Below are 17,879 nucleotides of genomic sequence, written 5' to 3'. Positions count from 1 at the left end.
CACATAGGATAATATTGTGTAAGTAATCCAGCGCCTCTTAAATCTTTTTTTATTTTTATTTTTTACAATGTTGTACAGTTACGGTGACGGACTCTTTCTCCACCTCCCTGTACTTGTACCCTTTAATTTTTCCATATTTGTCACAATAATATTGTTATCATGAACTCTTTTGGCCACAATACTTGTGTAGTGAAATTTGATATCATGCCAGCCCTAGTTACAACTGAAATATATTTCACTGTGTAACTGTAAACCCCTTAATTATTTTTATAATTATTTTTGGTGATTAAATAAAACTTTTTCATATAATACAAATGATATTTTTTCTGACACAACAAAGATTTTTTTATTTAAAAAAACAGACATCTCTTGCTCTTTAGTTAAGACGTGTGCATATTGTCATCTTTCAACATTCACTGTCTCACCAAAAAGTCAATAAATGGTGATTTTCCAGCTGGAGTGTAAATTCACTGAAAATAAGATCACTGCAGCTCAGCCAAGCTGCCACCCCTGAACATGAAGTCCACACTCTGGTGTCCGATAATCCCCCAACCACCTTCAAATGTCTTTCTCGAGTCTTCATCATAAATACATTTAAAACAAGTTAAGGGCAACCCCGAGGCTCCTCCAACGAATGTGACTGTCTTCACTTTGTACTCCATCTTTAACTGTCCACTCTGTATGGCCATATTCCCCAAGCTCCACAGCACAAAGTCCCTCTGGATCAATGTTGCGTTGGCTCCTTGGAGCCGAGTCTAAGGAAGGGGACACAGGGTGCCAGTGGTCACCTGATGGGCAGACTGGAAGGTCAGCTAAAGCTCCAGTGCTGGAAGAGGTCAGCAGCGTTACAGTTGTCCATCTGAAGCTGACCTCCTTTCAGTTGTAAACATTTCCCACTGCTGGGATTCTTCAGAAGATTTTCCTAGAGAGAAGCACCAGAGAAAAGATAGATCAATCCAAAAGCCCAAAAAACATCAACATATCAAAATATAACTCTTGAACTTTTCCTTTCACCATTCTATACTGAATAAATACTTTATTCAGTATAATTATAAGCTTAACCTTTCTTGCAGAGTTAGACAAGATCAATACCACTCTCAAGTCCGTCTGGTAAATACAAAGCTACAGCAACAGCTAGTTATCTTAGCTTAGCTTAGCATAACGACTGAGCACCTCTAAAGCTCACTAATTAACACAATATATCCTGTTCGTAAAATCCTTACAACAACCAAAAAAAGAAAACAAAAACATTGTGTTTATATCTTCACTGGGTGCACTGACTTCCAAAAGTCTTTGCTAGTTGCCCTGCCACATAAGCTAAGCTAACCAGCAGCTAGCTAAAACCTTATATGACCAATATGATAGTGATATCAATCTTGAGGTAACCTCAGGTAAACTTTACAATCCCACATGGCAAAATTCATGTGGTCATACACATTCTGTTTAAAACACAAAGGTACACTGTCAAACACTCACACATATCATGTGAAATGCTGGGAATATAAAATTAAAATCCACATCATATATGTTTTACAATCTAAAAGTACATTATACACAAAAACACTAAGTGTACATCTACCTCTTATTTAGTAGTCTAATCGCTGTAGGTACAAATGATTTGCTGTACTTTGTTCTAATTTTCTGCTGCAGGTTTTGACCTAACATTCCCTCACAAATTAAGGTGGAGAAGATGGGTAGGATCATTGGGGATCCGATCAGCCTTTTTACGAAGGCTGGAAACAAGAAAGAAGTTAAAAGTTCAAGGTAGAAAATTAGTAGAAATGAGTTTTGCACACACACTCTAGCTCCATATGAATTTCTCTTTATTTAAGATGATGTGTTGGCCCCCAGGCCTTCTTCTAGGTCAACAATCAAAGTCAGTCACAGGCATTGATAATTATAGACAACGCCCTTATCACTGGTTTTATGTATCCAACTATGATTGCTGATCTAGAAGAAAGCCTGAGGGTCGAAACATCCTAAAAAAGAAAACTGCATTAGGATCCTAAAGTCTACTGCTAGTCATTAGCACCTCACTAAAACCACTGGTGTGTGCTACTTTCATACATTATGTAATATCCATCTTCTCATCTAACTCTCTGCAAGAAAATGAATAAGTACATTTCCCAGAATGTTGAACTATTCCTTTAAGCCCAGCCCCAAGTGCTCCTTACATCTGTAAAGATCCACTCCTGCTGTGGTCCCAAACTGGTGCCCTTCCCCTTCAGCTGGCATAGCTCGATCTTTATCTGCTCTGGCTGGGGTGTGGCATGAAGACACAGCTGCTTTCCAATATTGTGACGCAGCTCCTTATGAGATGTGTATTCAAAGTACTGGAGGAGACAGTCATCCGGTCAGAGATCAAATTGTCCCAGAGAACATTAATCATCTTCAGTTCTAAATTTGACATGTGTGAGTCACGTACCTGGTTGCCTCCCATGTTGTGACAGGGGTACATGATCACAGGTTTACCTCCCTGGTTATTCTCTCCAACATCCAGACAGGTATGAGATCCAGAGTTTCTAATCTGGTGCAAACACAGGCACAAAGTAACAGTAAGACACAGCCATGGTTACGTAAAAATTGTGTTATATCGCTGATATCCACATCCAAACAAAGGGAAAGGGAAGTGACTCACTGCTCCAAACTTTTCTGGGTTTAAGTCTGGAATGAAGGCCTCTGGGTAGATTGTGTTTAAGTACCAGGTGAAGTTCTTACAGTGAAGCCTCTCTCTCAGATTCAGACGATCAGTGATGTCCCCAAACTTATTCTGAAACAGTGACGTGGACATATTTAAAATAAACAAAAACAATCACTTACAATTACATTATCATATCAACTTGTTCAGCAAGGGGGTATAAATTCTAGTCAAAAATGTTGTGGAAAAATGGTGATAAATGTCACTGTATCTGTGTGCATTTAGCACTTAAACACTGTTGCTTCTATCAGCAGGTCACACTGACCTCTCTAGCCATGATTGCAGCATTCTTGTTGCGGCGATAGTAGATGTTCTTGAAGTCATCCATCCAGACCTCCGCCAGGCGCACCTGGTTGCGTGTGATGACCTCTGTGCCCTTGGGGAAAGTGTGGGGGCTCTTGTTACGGAAGACATGGCCCACCACAGAACACGGGATGATCTCTAGCTGACCGCCACACTGCCACACCTGTGAATCACATGTAACACAGGTAGAAATTAATGCTTTTAACTTGATGACAGGGAGATTTGATAAATATTGGGCCTCACGCAGGAAGCAATATACCAACAAATTTCTTCTTATATTTGTTTGCATCCATGATTTGTTCTTATTTTTTTGGGATTCACCAATGTTTTCTTATTTTTGCTCTTTTCTTGGGTAAGACAAAATTTTACAAGAGGTCAAGAGCTGATATCAGTAAATATCCTCATTGTCTTTTACTTGGCTGCTTGCCATTGGCTGCCTGGCTCTAGCACTGTTTGAATGTTTAAGAAGGAGGTGTACTTTGACAATATTGACACAGACGTGCTGTCTATATCCATATCTTAAAGATGATGATATGTATTGATGTTTTCATTTGGCATTGATAATATTTGATTGTTCATTGTATCGATGTAGATCTATGCATCATGACACCCTCTGTTACATACTGTTTTTACAGTAGAGGCTTTGGTCATCCAGGCCTTACACAGAACATGTTTTTAGAGATTGCACTAATCTATTTGATGAGATAGATGAATGGCTGCTGAGTCGTTTCAGATCACCAGGAGCATTGCACTCTGGAGCCTTAACGTAGGCAAAACACACACCGGTCAAATCGTGTGCCTACAGTGGCATCTCCAATTCTTGGGCACATGCCAGAGTATTTGCACACAGCATAATAACTGCCTCCATTTAGTGTCTAGGCCGCCTATGCTGATAATAAACATCGACCATGCAAATTTAAGAGACCGTTGCTGCGTGAGGCCCAATGTGTGGAACTATGAGAGTATAGATAAAGAGACTGACTCTGAATGACATCTCCACATTTTCACCGCCCCAGATCTCCATCTTGTCATCGTATGTTCCAATGTGTTCAAAGTATTTCTTCGAGATCGAGAAGAGACCTCCGGCAAACGTGGGTGTTCTGAAAGTTTCATGGACAGATACAAAAGTTTTAGACACTTAAATGACTCAGGATGTTCTGAGAGAAACCAGCATGATCCTTCTTACTTTACAGGGTAGGTTTCGTCCTTGCGCAGCTTCCTCGCTTCTGGAGGGATTGCCTCCCAGCCGAAGGTCAGGCTCCAGTCAAAGTTACCTCGGTTGAAAGCACGGGCGGTGGCTGTGGGCTTGTTGAACTGAAAGCTGTTGAGGTCAATGGTGGAGATCTCTGGACTAACAACAGCAGTGGGTTCCTCAACAATTCGGGCCAAGAGGGGCTCGAGCCAACCATGGAAACACTCACCTAGACAGGAAGGAAGGACAGATAACTAACATCTACTAACATGTACTGCCGCCCTGTATCATAAAAAATAATTTACTACTTTACACCAAGGGTTTCATTTCAATTTAGGGGGGACACATATGAAACGTGGGGTGTGGGGGTCCTCCACCAGAAAATTTTGAGCATCAGATACTTAATTTCCCGCATTGTAGAGAATTTTATGCTCCAATTTGATGGAGATGTCTTTAAATTGTCAAAATAAAACTAAAGCTACTTACATGTTTTTACTGGGGCGGCCAATGTACATGTACTAACTCCTGAATGGGAGGTGTCCCTTGCCCCATGCCCTTTTTTTGCATCAGCATCTCCACTGACATCACAGAAGTCAAAGTATACTGTATGTGTAACTTGCCATAAATGTGCAGGTAAAGAAAAACTAATATTTAAAAAGTAATTCAGTGAAAAGAGAGCACAACTGGCCATTTACTTCTGCTGATGGCAGGTGGTTGAAGACTGAGGGAGATGTCTTCAGGGTGCAGATGATTTAAAAAAGATGTGGCGCTGCACAATTAACCGTGTACCAATCATGATAATGATTTTTACAATTTAACCCTCGACCCTGGCAGTACCCGATTGAGCTAAATACAACTGCTTAAAAAAGGCCATTGTGACTTGTGTATTGTTGTGGTTGTGTGTGTGTTTTCTCACAGTGCGCGTCAAGAAAGGTTAGCACTTCGCCCTGAGCGATGCTGGCACCCAGGAGCCTGGCAGTGATGAGGCCCTTCCTCTCCAGCTGCCTCACTACATGAACAATCTTCAGTTGACTCACAAAGTCCTCCAGTTGGCTCTTCAGGTGCTCTGCAGACATAAAAACATCATCTTGTGGGTGATCCATTTGTGGTTGATGCTTGTTAGATTGTGGTTACAAACTGATACGACAGAGCACACCTTTAATAAATACATCAGAGCAGCTTACTGCCCCCGAGAAGAAAAAGTGAAACGATCATCATATTTATACCTGTGAAACCACTGCCAGGAGAAATAGCAATCAAGTGGAAACGTTGCTGGTAAAACTGGGTTACACTTCCTTTCCAAGAGCATTTTCTGACCACAATGCACGCTGCGCATTGCTTATAAGTTTCGGTCTAAATGAGTCCACCAACCACGTGTTAACGTTATGACAGGCATGCAGCAGTGGTAGAAAAAAAAAGGGAAGTTTGGCTGCAGTAGGAAACACGGGACAATACCTTATGACAGAGATAACTGACAAAGAGGGTATTTTGAGCTCAGCCAGCGGGTCACTGAACATTAATACATACTTAACGCTGAATGACTTATTATAAGCTCTGCCATTTTAATACCTGCTTTACTGCAGGGCTGATCAGGCTAGTGTCAACTGATGTGTGTATAAAGATAAATTAATATATGGAACAATCCATAAACCTATGTGGTAGTGACAGGAGGCATCGGAAGTCTAAAAGTGTTTCTTTTATCTACCTAAAAGTCACTCAGTTATGCTGCTACTGTACAATAACCCATGACAATAAAGGTTGGACTGTAAAACATGTTCCAATGCAAAACATATGGCAAAGCTGCACTCATATGTCAAAGATAAGCTTCTTTTATCATAACTGTTCTGTTACTTTTGACAAATCTCACTGAGCTGGAGGTGCTTTTGTAGAGTCTGCTGTCAAGCTAGTGTGCACCACTGTAATTTGTATTTCACTGGAGGCCAACCATGTGAACATACCCATAGTAAAATACACAGGGTGATTTCCATTTATGACCACCTGTTACTGTGTGTGTAAGCTGCTCAAAATCCCGTGCTAACATCACTCTTATCGAAGCTCAGAGTTTACAGTGACTGGAATGCTGCCCTAAATACTCTGAAGGTCAGTTTAATTAATATATCACTTATAACTTGAGACTTCATGATTTCCCAGATAAGCTGTCTGTCCTCTGGAGCTGTCTGTCCCTGCCTATACCTTGTGTAAGAAATGACTCACCAGAGCTTCCTGGTGATTTTCTATTATGCTGTTGAAAAATGTCTCCTCGCTGTCAAACATTTCTATGAAACACACCCAGTTTACAGTGAGGACAATTTAATCTTTACATCATTAAATAAAATGTCAGAACTAGATGGAGGGCAGATTCCTCTCCTGTAGTGTAACACTGACGGTCTCTGCTTATCTGTAAATTATTGTGTTTACAGTCACTTTATTGAAACATCAACATGCCAGCATTTACCAGGTTAGAAGAACTGTTGCGTTTACACATTTGTTCCTCACTTGCTCCCTGATTAAAGCCACAGTTGGTAACTTTTATAATGAGAATGTTTATGACCCAGCTGCCATGTTGCACAAGCTAAAACAAAGCACCGCCCATCGGCTGCACCAACTTTCTCATTTCACAGCTAAACAGTGCACTAAAATACGTTTCTGAAAACATCTGAGACGAGAAATAGACAGTGTATAAGCAGAATCTTAATTGACATTTGATCTGCCCTGCCTAATTTGACGGTTTGACTGCAGTTAACAAGCAGTGAGTCCACATCATTAGCACACTGGTGTACACTGTGGTGTGCTTAGTAGTCGGAGTCTGTGTCATATTGTGAATATTTCCGTCCACGCAGGCAATTATTTGTCAAGTAGGAAAGCTACCATGGCTTTTGACCTGTAGGCCAACGTCGTTTGTTAGGTCAGCTGACAATTACATGGCTGCTACCTGAGCTAGTGATTAAACTCTATATAAACTGTTTTTTTTGACTCATGTGTTGGGGCAGCAGTAGCTCAGTCCATAGGGACTTGGGTTGGGAACCGGAGGGTCTGGTAGCTGGAGAGGTGCCTGTTCACCTCCTGAGCACTGCCAAGGTGCCCTTGAGCAAGGCACCGAACCCCACAGCCGCTTGGAACGCTTGTCATGGGCAGCCCCACTCTGACATCTCTCCACTTAGTGCATGTATAGGTCCTGTTTATGCATGTGTGTGTTCGGACCTGTGTGCAATTGAGAACCGAGTGAAAAAATTGAATTTCCCCTCAGTAGGATTAACAAAGTATATCTAAAAAAAAAAAAAAAAATTAAGTGGGGCACCAGTGTACTAAAATGGAGTAGACCCCTCAGCTCTGATTATCTGTCTCATGTATCTCTGTCAGGATATAACTTTTATTTTCATAAAAGTCACTAACTGTAACTTTGAAAATAGAACAAGGTCTTTTAAACATTTTACATTTATCTGTAAGTCTTTGAGTATGTTTTGTCATTAGTGTCTGTGTGTTAAAATTTTTCACACCTGCAGTACTGGCGTCATCTACCATGATGATCTCTTTGAGCAGGATAGCAGGAGATGAGTGCAGGACGCTGTAGACCGTCCTGATGAGGGTGGACCAAGCTTCATTGTGGAAGACAATAATAACACTGGTGGTAGGCAGAGGAGGACAGCGACGAAACTTCCTCTCCACGCACCTAGGCGATGTGAGCCACGTCAGAGCACAAAGATAGACAAAGAGATGTCAGTGTGAGAGGCATATCTGATGAAATGAAAGTCATACAAGGGCCTGCAGAGCCACGTATAACAGACCATTGTTTGCTGATATGCAAGGTTTATTCACCGCTTTGAATAACGCAGTGAGCAAACAGCCATAAACAATCAGCTTGTTTTAAAAAGCCGCTCTGCAAAAGAAACAGCTCAAGGCCTATCGAGCCTGTGACATGTTGAGGTGTCAAATTTGACAAGCATTTACAGTGAGTGGAAGTATTCACCTCAGCACAGATAATGCCTCAGTCTCAGTCCCCAGGATACTGATACGTGCATGCTGCTATGTGGCTTTTTTGGTTACATGTAGATTAGACTTTTAACTAAGTGAATTTCCAGGATAATTCAGAGCGCAATATGAAAATGCATGTAAATAATTTACTGCCCTGAGCATGACCCAAGCTGAGACCCAGGAGATTATCTGGCTTGCTGTGCACATGTCAGCACACTTGTTGGTGAAACAGTGATTAGTCCAAACTATCTGAGATTATTTTGAGAACATGTTCTTACTCTGGAGGCCTCGTGTCATCCCCAAGACTACGGCTGAGCGAAATGCGGTCACTGGCAAACTGGTTGAAACAGTGCCGTGTCATACCCTCCTCCTTTTCCTTCTCCTCCTCTGGGGTCATGTGGTCTTTCTTAAAGGGCTTCCCATCAGCCCCGGGGCTATTGGGGTCCTGAGGCGGTCTCTCCAGGTGAGGTTTGAGCTCAGCCTGAGTGTAGAATCCAGTGGGACATTTGGCGTCCTTGGTGGGCTGCTCCTCCACTGGCTGTGGCTGCGGAGCTCTGATTTGGAAGCCAATGTTGTTGACAGCGTCTCGTACCATGACCATCACCTTATCCTTCTTGATCACCAGCTCCTTAAACCAGGGGTCGACAGCAGGCGAATTGCCAACATCCCTCTGGAGAACCACTAGCACCACCATGAAGAGAGTCCCCCCAAGGAGCACCAGCTTCAGGGGGGACATACGTCGGCGTAGGAACCAACGCATGTTTCAGGATGGTTGTTGCTCTCAGGGCTATTAAAAACAGGAAAAGCAAAAGTAACTGCTGGCTGCAAAACAACTGTACATGTTACCTGAAGAGTTTAACCAAGCTCTGAAAAATACCTTAACTAAAAACCAACTCCTCTGAAACCCTTACCTGATGTTATTCACTAATCATTCAGTGAGTTATTCCTGAAGAAGGCAAGCAGGAGAAAATTCCCTAAACCGGTTTGTGCGTCTCTGCAAGTGTCATAGCAGCAGGTAATCTAGCCAACCTCGCTCCTCCTTGTCTCTTTAGAAAACAGTCCCACAGGGCGGGTGTAAAGAACAGGGAGGAGGAGAGTGTGAACAAACACACCACACCTCTCAGTAAACACCTGAATTAACCTGCTCCGGCCACAGTCCTCCAGGACCCACGTGGCAGCAGGTGGGCTGTGACACTGCTGGCTCAACCTGCAACTCCCTCACCTGTTAATGACTGACGCACTACGCCCTGCCTAGACACCTGCTCCACAAGACACCTCACCAGTAATGATCAGCTGTCATCTGCAACAGGAAGTAGAGTTGCTACGTAGAGAATGACAGGACCATAACACCACCCAGCTTTGGCACAATAAGAGGCTGTTTCCTGTTATGTGAAACAGGATATCACTGAAATGTAGGACATCTGCGTGTCCGTAGGTGATCACTGTTCAGTTAGACTCACTCTTACTTCTTCATAATTAATTTACTCTATTCTCAAGCCAGCCCCCTTCATAATTGATTCAAGAGGACACTCTTTTGGTGCTCCAGAAAGGGGAAACAAGTCCACTCAGTCTCTAATTGGTAACCAGTTGGTCCAGTTTGCTGTCACCACAGTCATGAAAGGAGAAAGGAAAAATAATCAATCTTAAATGTTAAACAATATCATGTGGGCCTGTAAATCTGGATTCTCAGTATCTTAATGTTCCCTCAGGTTAGTATATTCAGTAAGGCGCTTGCCAGGAAGTAAATATTGACACTTTTCTACAGCTTAAAGTGACTTAAAGAACAAAGAGACAACACGGCACAGACTTAAGTAATTCAGTAACGTCAGAGCAAAATGAAAGAGGAAGAGCTGGCGGTATAACTTTCCTGCTCATTCAGAACATGTCAGCACATTCAGTAGAAGCTATTAATATGTCTTTGAGCGGCTCTCCAAATCACACATTTGACAAGTCATTGAAATCTGGCAGTCAACCTCACAAATGACACCGAGACGCTACTGAAAGGTGATGATAATGAGGAGTCTAGGTGTCCAAAACGCCACCACTTACCTAAAAACTGTCGAGCAGCTGTCGCCTTCACCTGTTGATAACTTTATTAGTGTGTAAAGTGGGCAAATGACCACGTTGCGGGCTTTCCGGTTTCTTAAAGTTGTCAGACTGGAGTTTTGAGCGCACCAGCATACAGCAGCTATGTGGCCTCCCGGCTTTTCCTTTGAACCTAACAGGTGCCATTTGTTGAAATAATTAGCTGAAGTGAGTCCCCTGCTGGTCGCGCGCGCCCTGTACTCAGTTATTTCCGTGCAGCGCGTGAGAGGCAGCTTCTATTAAAGACAGCGCGAGTTCCTGTTGAAAAAAAAATCATACAATCTGCAACAAATGCGGAAGAACCTAAAAATTACAACAACAAAAATACAAAAATAAATCAAAATTAAAAAAAAAAAAAAATAAAGACAGAAAGAAAAAAATATTTTAGTATAAATATTATATATTAAAATATTATATAAATATCACGCAGCAGCTAGAGGTAAAAAAAAAAATAGCCCATGAGCTACAGCAATCACAGCGTAAACTTGTCCAGTAGTGTGTATTACAGACACTTTACAAGCCCCTGTATCATGAGCCCATTATAGTGACATTAGTGCTTTTTCATCGGGGATTAGGAGGAATTTATGTCGCTTAATTAATGTTCAGCATAGAGTGCTGTGAGTGAACATTGCCATTACCTCAACAGAAATTCATTATTCATGTGCAAGCAATTAAATACTCTCTCCTGTATCACCCTCTTGAAACCGTAGACTGATTTATTCAGAAAAGGAGAAGGAAGCGTCTCTCAGGTTACTGTCACAGGGAGGAATCTTGATTGCAGGCTGCTGATTGACATGAGGGCTGAATTAAAACCCAAACAAATAAGCAGGCCAAGGCTGTGTTGTGAAATAAACTGTTGGGGAAGTTTATTGTTGTTGTTGTTTTTGTGAAAGAATGAATATATTTGCATTGAATTTACATTTGTAAGTGTTTGATTTCTGTTATATGCAGCTGCCCTTTCTGAAACAGCAATAATTATAAATAATTTTTTCATTTTTCACTATTTATTCCTCTCAACACACATTAATAAGAACAAATTAAAGGTGGGTGGTGCCCTTGTTGTCTTTTGTAAAATTCATTTTACTGTCATTTCTACCGTAGAGATCCAAGAGCCTTCAGTTTTGTTGCAAGGACAACACTGAAGTAGACAATGCAGTAATGAATATTAGTCACGGAGACCTCAATTCTTCCAGAAGCTTTCTCGAGTAAAAGGTTTCATTGGATGATCCTAGAAAAATCCAGGGCTCCTAAAAGAAGCATTTTACGCGCTGGGTTCTTCTAGGAACCCTCCAATGTGCATGAGGACTCAAATTAAAAAGGGTTTGTCCAGAAGCTGTGAGCTGAAGAAAAGTGCTTGTTGGAGCACACTGCGGTCTGAGGTTCCTCCAGGAGCTTATAAATTGTTGAGGGTTCCTCTAAGAACCTCATCCTATAGAAAGGTTGCCTGTTTGAGTACCCACTTTGACATCTGAGTGACCTCACCATATGTAAGGGGTTTCTCGAAGCACCATAAATATATTTTTAAAGGTCCAGTGGGTAGGATTTATGGGGATTATGTCTGAGAGGGAATGTAATATAATGAGTATGTTTTCTTTTAATGTATAGTCACCTGAATATAAGAATCCTCGTCTTTTCATTACCTTAGAATGAGCCCTTTATATATACACAGGGAGAGGGTCCTTAACCAGAGTCCATCTGTTGCGCCACCATGTTTCTGCAGTGGCCTAGAACTGACAAACCAAATACTTGCTCTAGATAGAGCCATTAGCATTTTTGCATCAGCCGCCAAAACACTTTTTTTTTTAACATAAAACTTCTTTCTTGAGTGTTTTTACTGGTTTTAATTACTATTCAGTGCATTTGTTTTGAAGAGGAAGACTCTGCTGTCAGTGCTGTCAGTTCCTCCTGAACAAACACTGAAGGAATTCTAACTAGTTTCAGTTGGTCGCAATCTGCAATATCATTATTATACACATATGATTATTATTGTCACATTCTCTCATATAGTAATATATGCATATAACATACATACTGTCACATGGATTACTGTAATTTTATTATGCTCATCTGTTTTGTACACACAACATCTTTTGCATGTCTGTCTGTCCTGGAAGAGGGATCCCTACTTAGTTGCTCTTCCTGAGGTTTCTACCATTTTAGTTTTTGGGGGCTGTGATGGACAGAAGGATGTCTTATGTTGTGTGAAGCTCTCTGAGGCAAACTGTGATATTAGGCTTTAGAAATAAAATCGAATTGAATTGAATCCTAACAACTAAATACCACTTAATTCCCCTAGTCTTTCAAAACTGTTCCTTTAAATTCCTTGGGTGCCCCTCTAGATATTTGAGGTAGGAATGATATGCCTACAAAAAAATCATATTGCAATTAATATGACAGATTCTGCGATTGCAATATGAGTCACGATTTTAGAGGGAATGGTAATTTCGTGAATTTGAATTTTCACTGAAAAAAATATTAAAGCAATAACGTGATCATTGATGGGTTCTGTACCAAACAAGCTTGTCCCCTTACTTGAATATGATTTGTAGGCTGGGGCTTCATTTATAATGGTATGTTGTGACATACCATTATAAATGGTATGTTGCGACATACCATTTATGTTGTGACACATTTTGCCTTTATCAAAAAACTGCAGCTCCTGTAAATGCGATATTGCACTTGGCCATATTACAATTTCCATAATAATTCCATTAACTGTGCAGCACTAATTTGAGGCATTTTTTGTACAATGCAACAGAAATAATAAAACAAATAAACACAATCAATGCAAAAACAGCCATTTATTATTTTTTTTATCCAGGGGGAAATAAATCAAATTAATCATTGCACTATTTCTTAACCTCTGCCACTTTTTAAAGGAAAATGCAACAGTGTTCAGCTGACCTTTTTTATTGTAAGGACAGAGGGATAAGCGAAAGTGAGGACCTTTTTAGTAGCCTGTGAAGGCAACATTGTTTTGGCTCAGACAGAAAAGTGAGCATATCAACACCGGGTGTAAAGCTCGTCTACATGTAAAATACACCTTCACTTTTTAGCAAACATGACGTCCAATCAACTTGGCCTCTAGTACAATGATTAAGCTCCTTCCTCAGTACCAAAGGCAATGTAAAGAGTGTTTTTTTTTCAGTAGTAGTTTCAGTGTGGACAAAAATATTACGTACATTCATATGATTATTGTGTTGAATGACTCATTTTAGGGGGTTACAAGCCTCCACGTACCAAATACAACCAGATGGGGTCAAATACTGTTGTGTAAAGTGGTGAATATTGGTCCATAAAGTATGCGGACCTTGTAACTGCATAATCTCAAGGCAATACTTGTGAGCAGACGGAGAATTCCTGCATACGGTTAATCCTGAAACCAGTTTACGTTCACACACGTGACACAATCCAAAGTTTACGTCTCTTTGCTTATTTAGGTTGGAATGAAATCAGTCAAAATCACAGTCCGCTAAAAAGCGCAGTAGACATAATTCTCTTCAAATGATAATTTTGACACGAGAAATCAGGAATGGACACACAACTCCGAGGAATAATATAAAACATGCCTTGCAGCGACCAGTTTGGCAAGAAAGCATTGTCATACAGTATCATAAAAACCTCACAGTGAAAAGTTACAGTATGCCCCTTTATAGATAAAGATCAGCATTCAGCTATGTGTGCTCACACCCATACACACACCCAAACACCCATACATATTGTACTCACACACACTTATATAAAACATTTCATAACAGTTTAACAATCTCTCTTCAGTACCGGGATACTAATGCAAACGTTCCTCCTTCAATTCTCATTTTTGGCTTGAACCAAAAATACATTGCAGGGAGCGAGTTATTAATCGTACATTTCAGTGAACCACAAACAGCCTTGTGTCCAAAAGATTGTGGCTAATCACAGGCTAGAAGAAACAAAGAAGGCCCTGATAAGAAACACAGAAGTCAAAGCCAAGGTTATTGTGAGTGTTTCCGTATGTGTGCATGTGTGTGTGTGTGTGTGTGTGTGTGTGTGTGTGTGTTCGCCTTCATGAGTTAAGTCCACAACAAAAAAACAAAAAGTGTTCGCCCCCATCAACGACGGTGACGTTACCGTGGCCTTTACTGTCAAAAGATGAATAAATTACTGAAGTTTGCTGTAGTTTAGAACAGAATCATTAGTGTGTTTCATATCAAACATTTGTTCTTTGGTCATTTTCATCCTTCATGTTGTCCTTGCATATTTTCTTTTAAGTAACATAGTTTTTTGTATGTATATATATATTTCTTTTTTGTACAAGGTCATCACAAAAATCCATCCACACCAAAATAAATAACGACTCCAGATGAAATACTTGTACTATTGCTCATAAACACAAGCATAGCCACTTCCGTCCTAAGGCAACTGGGCTTCGTGATCTCTCGAGCAGCTTGAAAAAAGCCTTCAAACATGAACAACGTCCTACATGTGTGCATCTGAGTACGTGACAACAAACAGACAGGCCGAGCTCGTCTCTGTTGGCCATCTCCCGTCCCCAGTGTGTTTCGCACCGTGCTTTGGTGCTCCTCGCCGAGCTGACCACTCAGTCTTTCTGCAGTCTCTGTCTCATCAGTGCAGTGGGAGTCACGCTGCGGTCGGCCTGCCTGTTGTTAACTGCCCGGGGGACCGCTGGTGAGGAAGTAAGTGGTCATCTCTCCCTTGCCCTTCACCTTGACAACACCTCGACAGTCCAGCTGGTATCCGTTGTTGACCAGCACGTGGTATAAGTCCGTGGTCACCTAAGAGAGGACATGGACATTTGACACCCGGGACGTGAGACACTCAACCCTTCCCAAGAGAAACACTGCCAGTCCCAGTTTCACATCGAATCATCTCCCTACAGTGACTGAGATGAAGGAATATTAAGTATGGGTAGAAAGATACAGATAAAGGGCTTTAAAAGTATTCAAGTACAGCAAAATAGACCTTCTTATCTATTAGTGCTGAAACAAATATGCAGTTGGCAGAAAATGTATCCACAAACATTTTGACAACCGGTTTAGTTTAAAGGGACAGGGAATGCTATTTATCAGTCTAGACTGTGTTGGTGTGAGTTGCCAAGTGTTAGAGGAAAAAAAAAACAGCAATGTCTCTTCCCAGAAATCATAACCCAGTTACTCAAGATAATCCACAGGTGTGGTTTAGCAAAAAGAAAATAGTTCCTGCATAAATCTACTCACAATAAGGTTTTTTAAATGTATCTTTCTGGCATTTTGAGCACCACAAGTCCATTATATTCAAGACAAGGCAGACATCTTTACGGCTGATATATCAAACACTTGGCAACTAACACCAAAACAATCTCGACTGATAAAAATCACTACAGGTAAGAGGAAAAATATGTATTTTGGATTTTGGGGTGAACTGTCGCTTTAAGTAAAAATATCATGAATGTCAAACATTCACTAGTTCTGTTTTTATTTATTTTATATAATTGTAAACTACTTTTTTTTTTTCATTTTTTTATATCAGGGGTGAAGATTTGTGTTTATAATACATTTGAATTTGGACTATTGGTTGAATAAAACAAGATGCACATTTTATTTTTATTTTTATGACATTTCACAGAGTAAACAATTAACCAATAAAATGGACAAAAAAGGTAATTATGGAAATAATCATTAGTTGCATCCCTACTAGTTAGTGTATTTTGTCTTGCAGTAGCTGTAACTGTACAACAGATGGCAACATTGTTCTGACTGTAATGTTTGCAGCAGCCAATTTATGGATTTCATTTGGTACAAGAAAATACATAAATCACCACTGATCTTAGTCGGCATGGCATTCTTAACATATTTCAAACTGAGTGTTGACATCAATCATATATCCATGAATAAGAGAGTAAAAATTAGACTGTGGGAATCTTCCTCCAGTGGTTGCTCACAGTGGTTACGATTTTCCTCTTTTAAACTTTCAGATGAGAATAACACAGGGCATTCAGATTTAGCTTCCTGCCCTCCTCCAGAAGGACATTAGAGCACTGTTTCTGTAGGAGAACAGCATGTGCTGACAGTGATTCTTGCTCAAGGGCACTTCTGCAGAGCAGATGTGTGGACTTAAGGACTGTGCACTGAGTGTATCTGTACCACTGGTATCTGCTATGATACTTTCATACTTTCAGTACGAGGCACATGACTTTGTGTCTTTTAAACACCACAGTACTTTAAATGTACTTGCCTTGGAGTGATAAACATCTCTCAGTTAGAGGAAAGATGTCTGCAATGTGCGTTTTTTGATTTGGGTATGAATAAACATAACTGACGCACACTTTCATGTTGGAGTGACTAATGATAACAGCATCATGACTAATTTCATCAGTAACTGGATTAGTATTCTGCTTTGGCTGATTCACTTTGCAATAACTTTGACTGCTAAATGCTTCTTGTAAACATAAAGTTGCTGAGGTCGTACTGAGAAGAGTGTGGGGGCAGTACCTGGATGCAGTCTGGTACTCCTGTGCTGTCCATCCGGCTGGCCACATTGACTGTGTTCCCCCAGATATCATACTGTGGTTTCCTGGCTCCAATCACCCCTGCTACCACTGGCCCCATGTTCAACCCTGAGAACAAATACCCCGGCGGTGTTACATCATACTTCTTACACCACAATAACTCAATTATAATGCTGTTTGTGAGGAAGTAGATAACTGTAACTGGGAAAAGCATGGTCTTTAGAGGAATGCCAATCAAAAGAAGCTTTATCAGATAATGCTTCAAGCCAAATCTCTGTTACCCTCCAGGCTTACCTATCTTCATCTGGAAGTTGTTGAAGGAGTGCTCATTGATGTATTTCATCTGCTCCCTAAGCCTCATGGCGTAGTCGGCCAGAGCCAGGATGTGTGAACGGCCCTCTCTGTCGTAGGTGGAGTCATTGAGGCCAGAGGCTGCCATGTAGGTGGAGCCAATGGTCTTGATTTTCTCCAGCTGACGGAACCTCTCCTCACTGATGATCTGGAGACGAGGAACACAAGCTTATTAAAGTTGCAGAAGGACACAGACAACCAGGACAAGGTGATTGTAAGCAGCAAAAACAAATATCTAACTGCCCCATTTTACAGATCTGATACAGAATTTGTATTCATCTTTCAAATTTTTCTCTCTCTGCTCACCTCGTCAAAATCGGCAATGATCTCGTTGAGCAGCCTGAGACACTCCACTCCCTCGTTGTTAGCCTCCAGCTCCACGTAAAACTCAGAGAAATTGCTGATGGAGGCGAACATAACTGCAACGCACTCACATGACTGGTAGTACAACTCGTCATTCCGGCGCTCCCGTGCAAGAAAATGGGCGGCTACATCCTTGGGCAGGATGTTGTGGAGCAGGCGCCGGTTGTATGCCTGCAGCTCCTCCATCTCCTCCTTCTCTTCTGTGGCCTGCGGAAGGGATGGAGAGAGATGTGTTTACTTAGACTTATTTGTCATGTGACTGGATTCCTGAAGTACTCACAGGTGTTGCCGTAGGCCTGTTTTGCAGAAGGTATGATGACATGTCATAGTAGAGAGAGCACGGGAGTAAAATGTAAAATGCATCATGGCTAAATTCACACTGTCATGACTTACTGGGACACCTGAATAGACCAGAGCCATTGACAGTG

General features: G+C 41.1%; 2 protein-coding genes across 3 annotated transcripts in view; both read right to left on the bottom strand.

Moving 5' to 3' along the window:
- Positions 1–40: 40 nt before the first annotated feature.
- galnt6 (UDP-N-acetyl-alpha-D-galactosamine:polypeptide N-acetylgalactosaminyltransferase 6 (GalNAc-T6)) lies at positions 41–10,428 on the bottom strand. Of its 2 annotated transcripts, none has more exons than XM_049580466.1 (11): positions 10,215–10,428; positions 8,444–8,952; positions 7,691–7,863; positions 5,110–5,259; positions 4,188–4,422; positions 3,984–4,101; positions 2,964–3,164; positions 2,639–2,770; positions 2,426–2,527; positions 2,175–2,333; positions 41–922 (listed from the first exon to the last, which is right to left on the bottom strand). In XM_049580466.1, the coding sequence occupies exons 2-11, from the start codon at positions 8,923–8,925 to the stop codon at positions 809–811; spliced, it is 1,866 nt and encodes a 621-aa protein (XP_049436423.1). In that variant the 5' UTR covers positions 8,926–8,952; positions 10,215–10,428; the 3' UTR covers positions 41–808. The 2 variants fall into 2 exon arrangements, with proteins under 2 accessions (XP_049436423.1, XP_049436422.1); XM_049580465.1 differs by lacking the exon at positions 10,215–10,428 and adding an exon at positions 9,077–9,529.
- Positions 10,429–14,555: 4,127 nt separating this feature from the next.
- LOC125891397 (adenylate cyclase type 6-like) overlaps positions 14,556–17,879 on the bottom strand; it is a 43,422-nt gene continuing 40,098 nt past the window's right edge. The window contains exons 21-24 of the mRNA XM_049580665.1: positions 17,395–17,658; positions 17,032–17,236; positions 16,721–16,845; positions 14,556–15,025 (exon numbers count right to left, since the gene is read on the bottom strand). Coding sequence (XP_049436622.1) covers positions 14,897–15,025; positions 16,721–16,845; positions 17,032–17,236; positions 17,395–17,658 — 723 coding nt within the window. The 3' untranslated portion in view covers positions 14,556–14,896. The remainder of the gene's footprint in view (positions 15,026–16,720; positions 16,846–17,031; positions 17,237–17,394; positions 17,659–17,879) is intronic.

Source organism: Epinephelus fuscoguttatus, linkage group LG7 (assembly GCF_011397635.1).
Source record: "Epinephelus fuscoguttatus linkage group LG7, E.fuscoguttatus.final_Chr_v1".
NCBI lineage: Eukaryota > Metazoa > Chordata > Actinopteri > Perciformes > Serranidae > Epinephelus > Epinephelus fuscoguttatus.
This window is presented reverse-complemented; position numbering and strand designations above follow the sequence as displayed.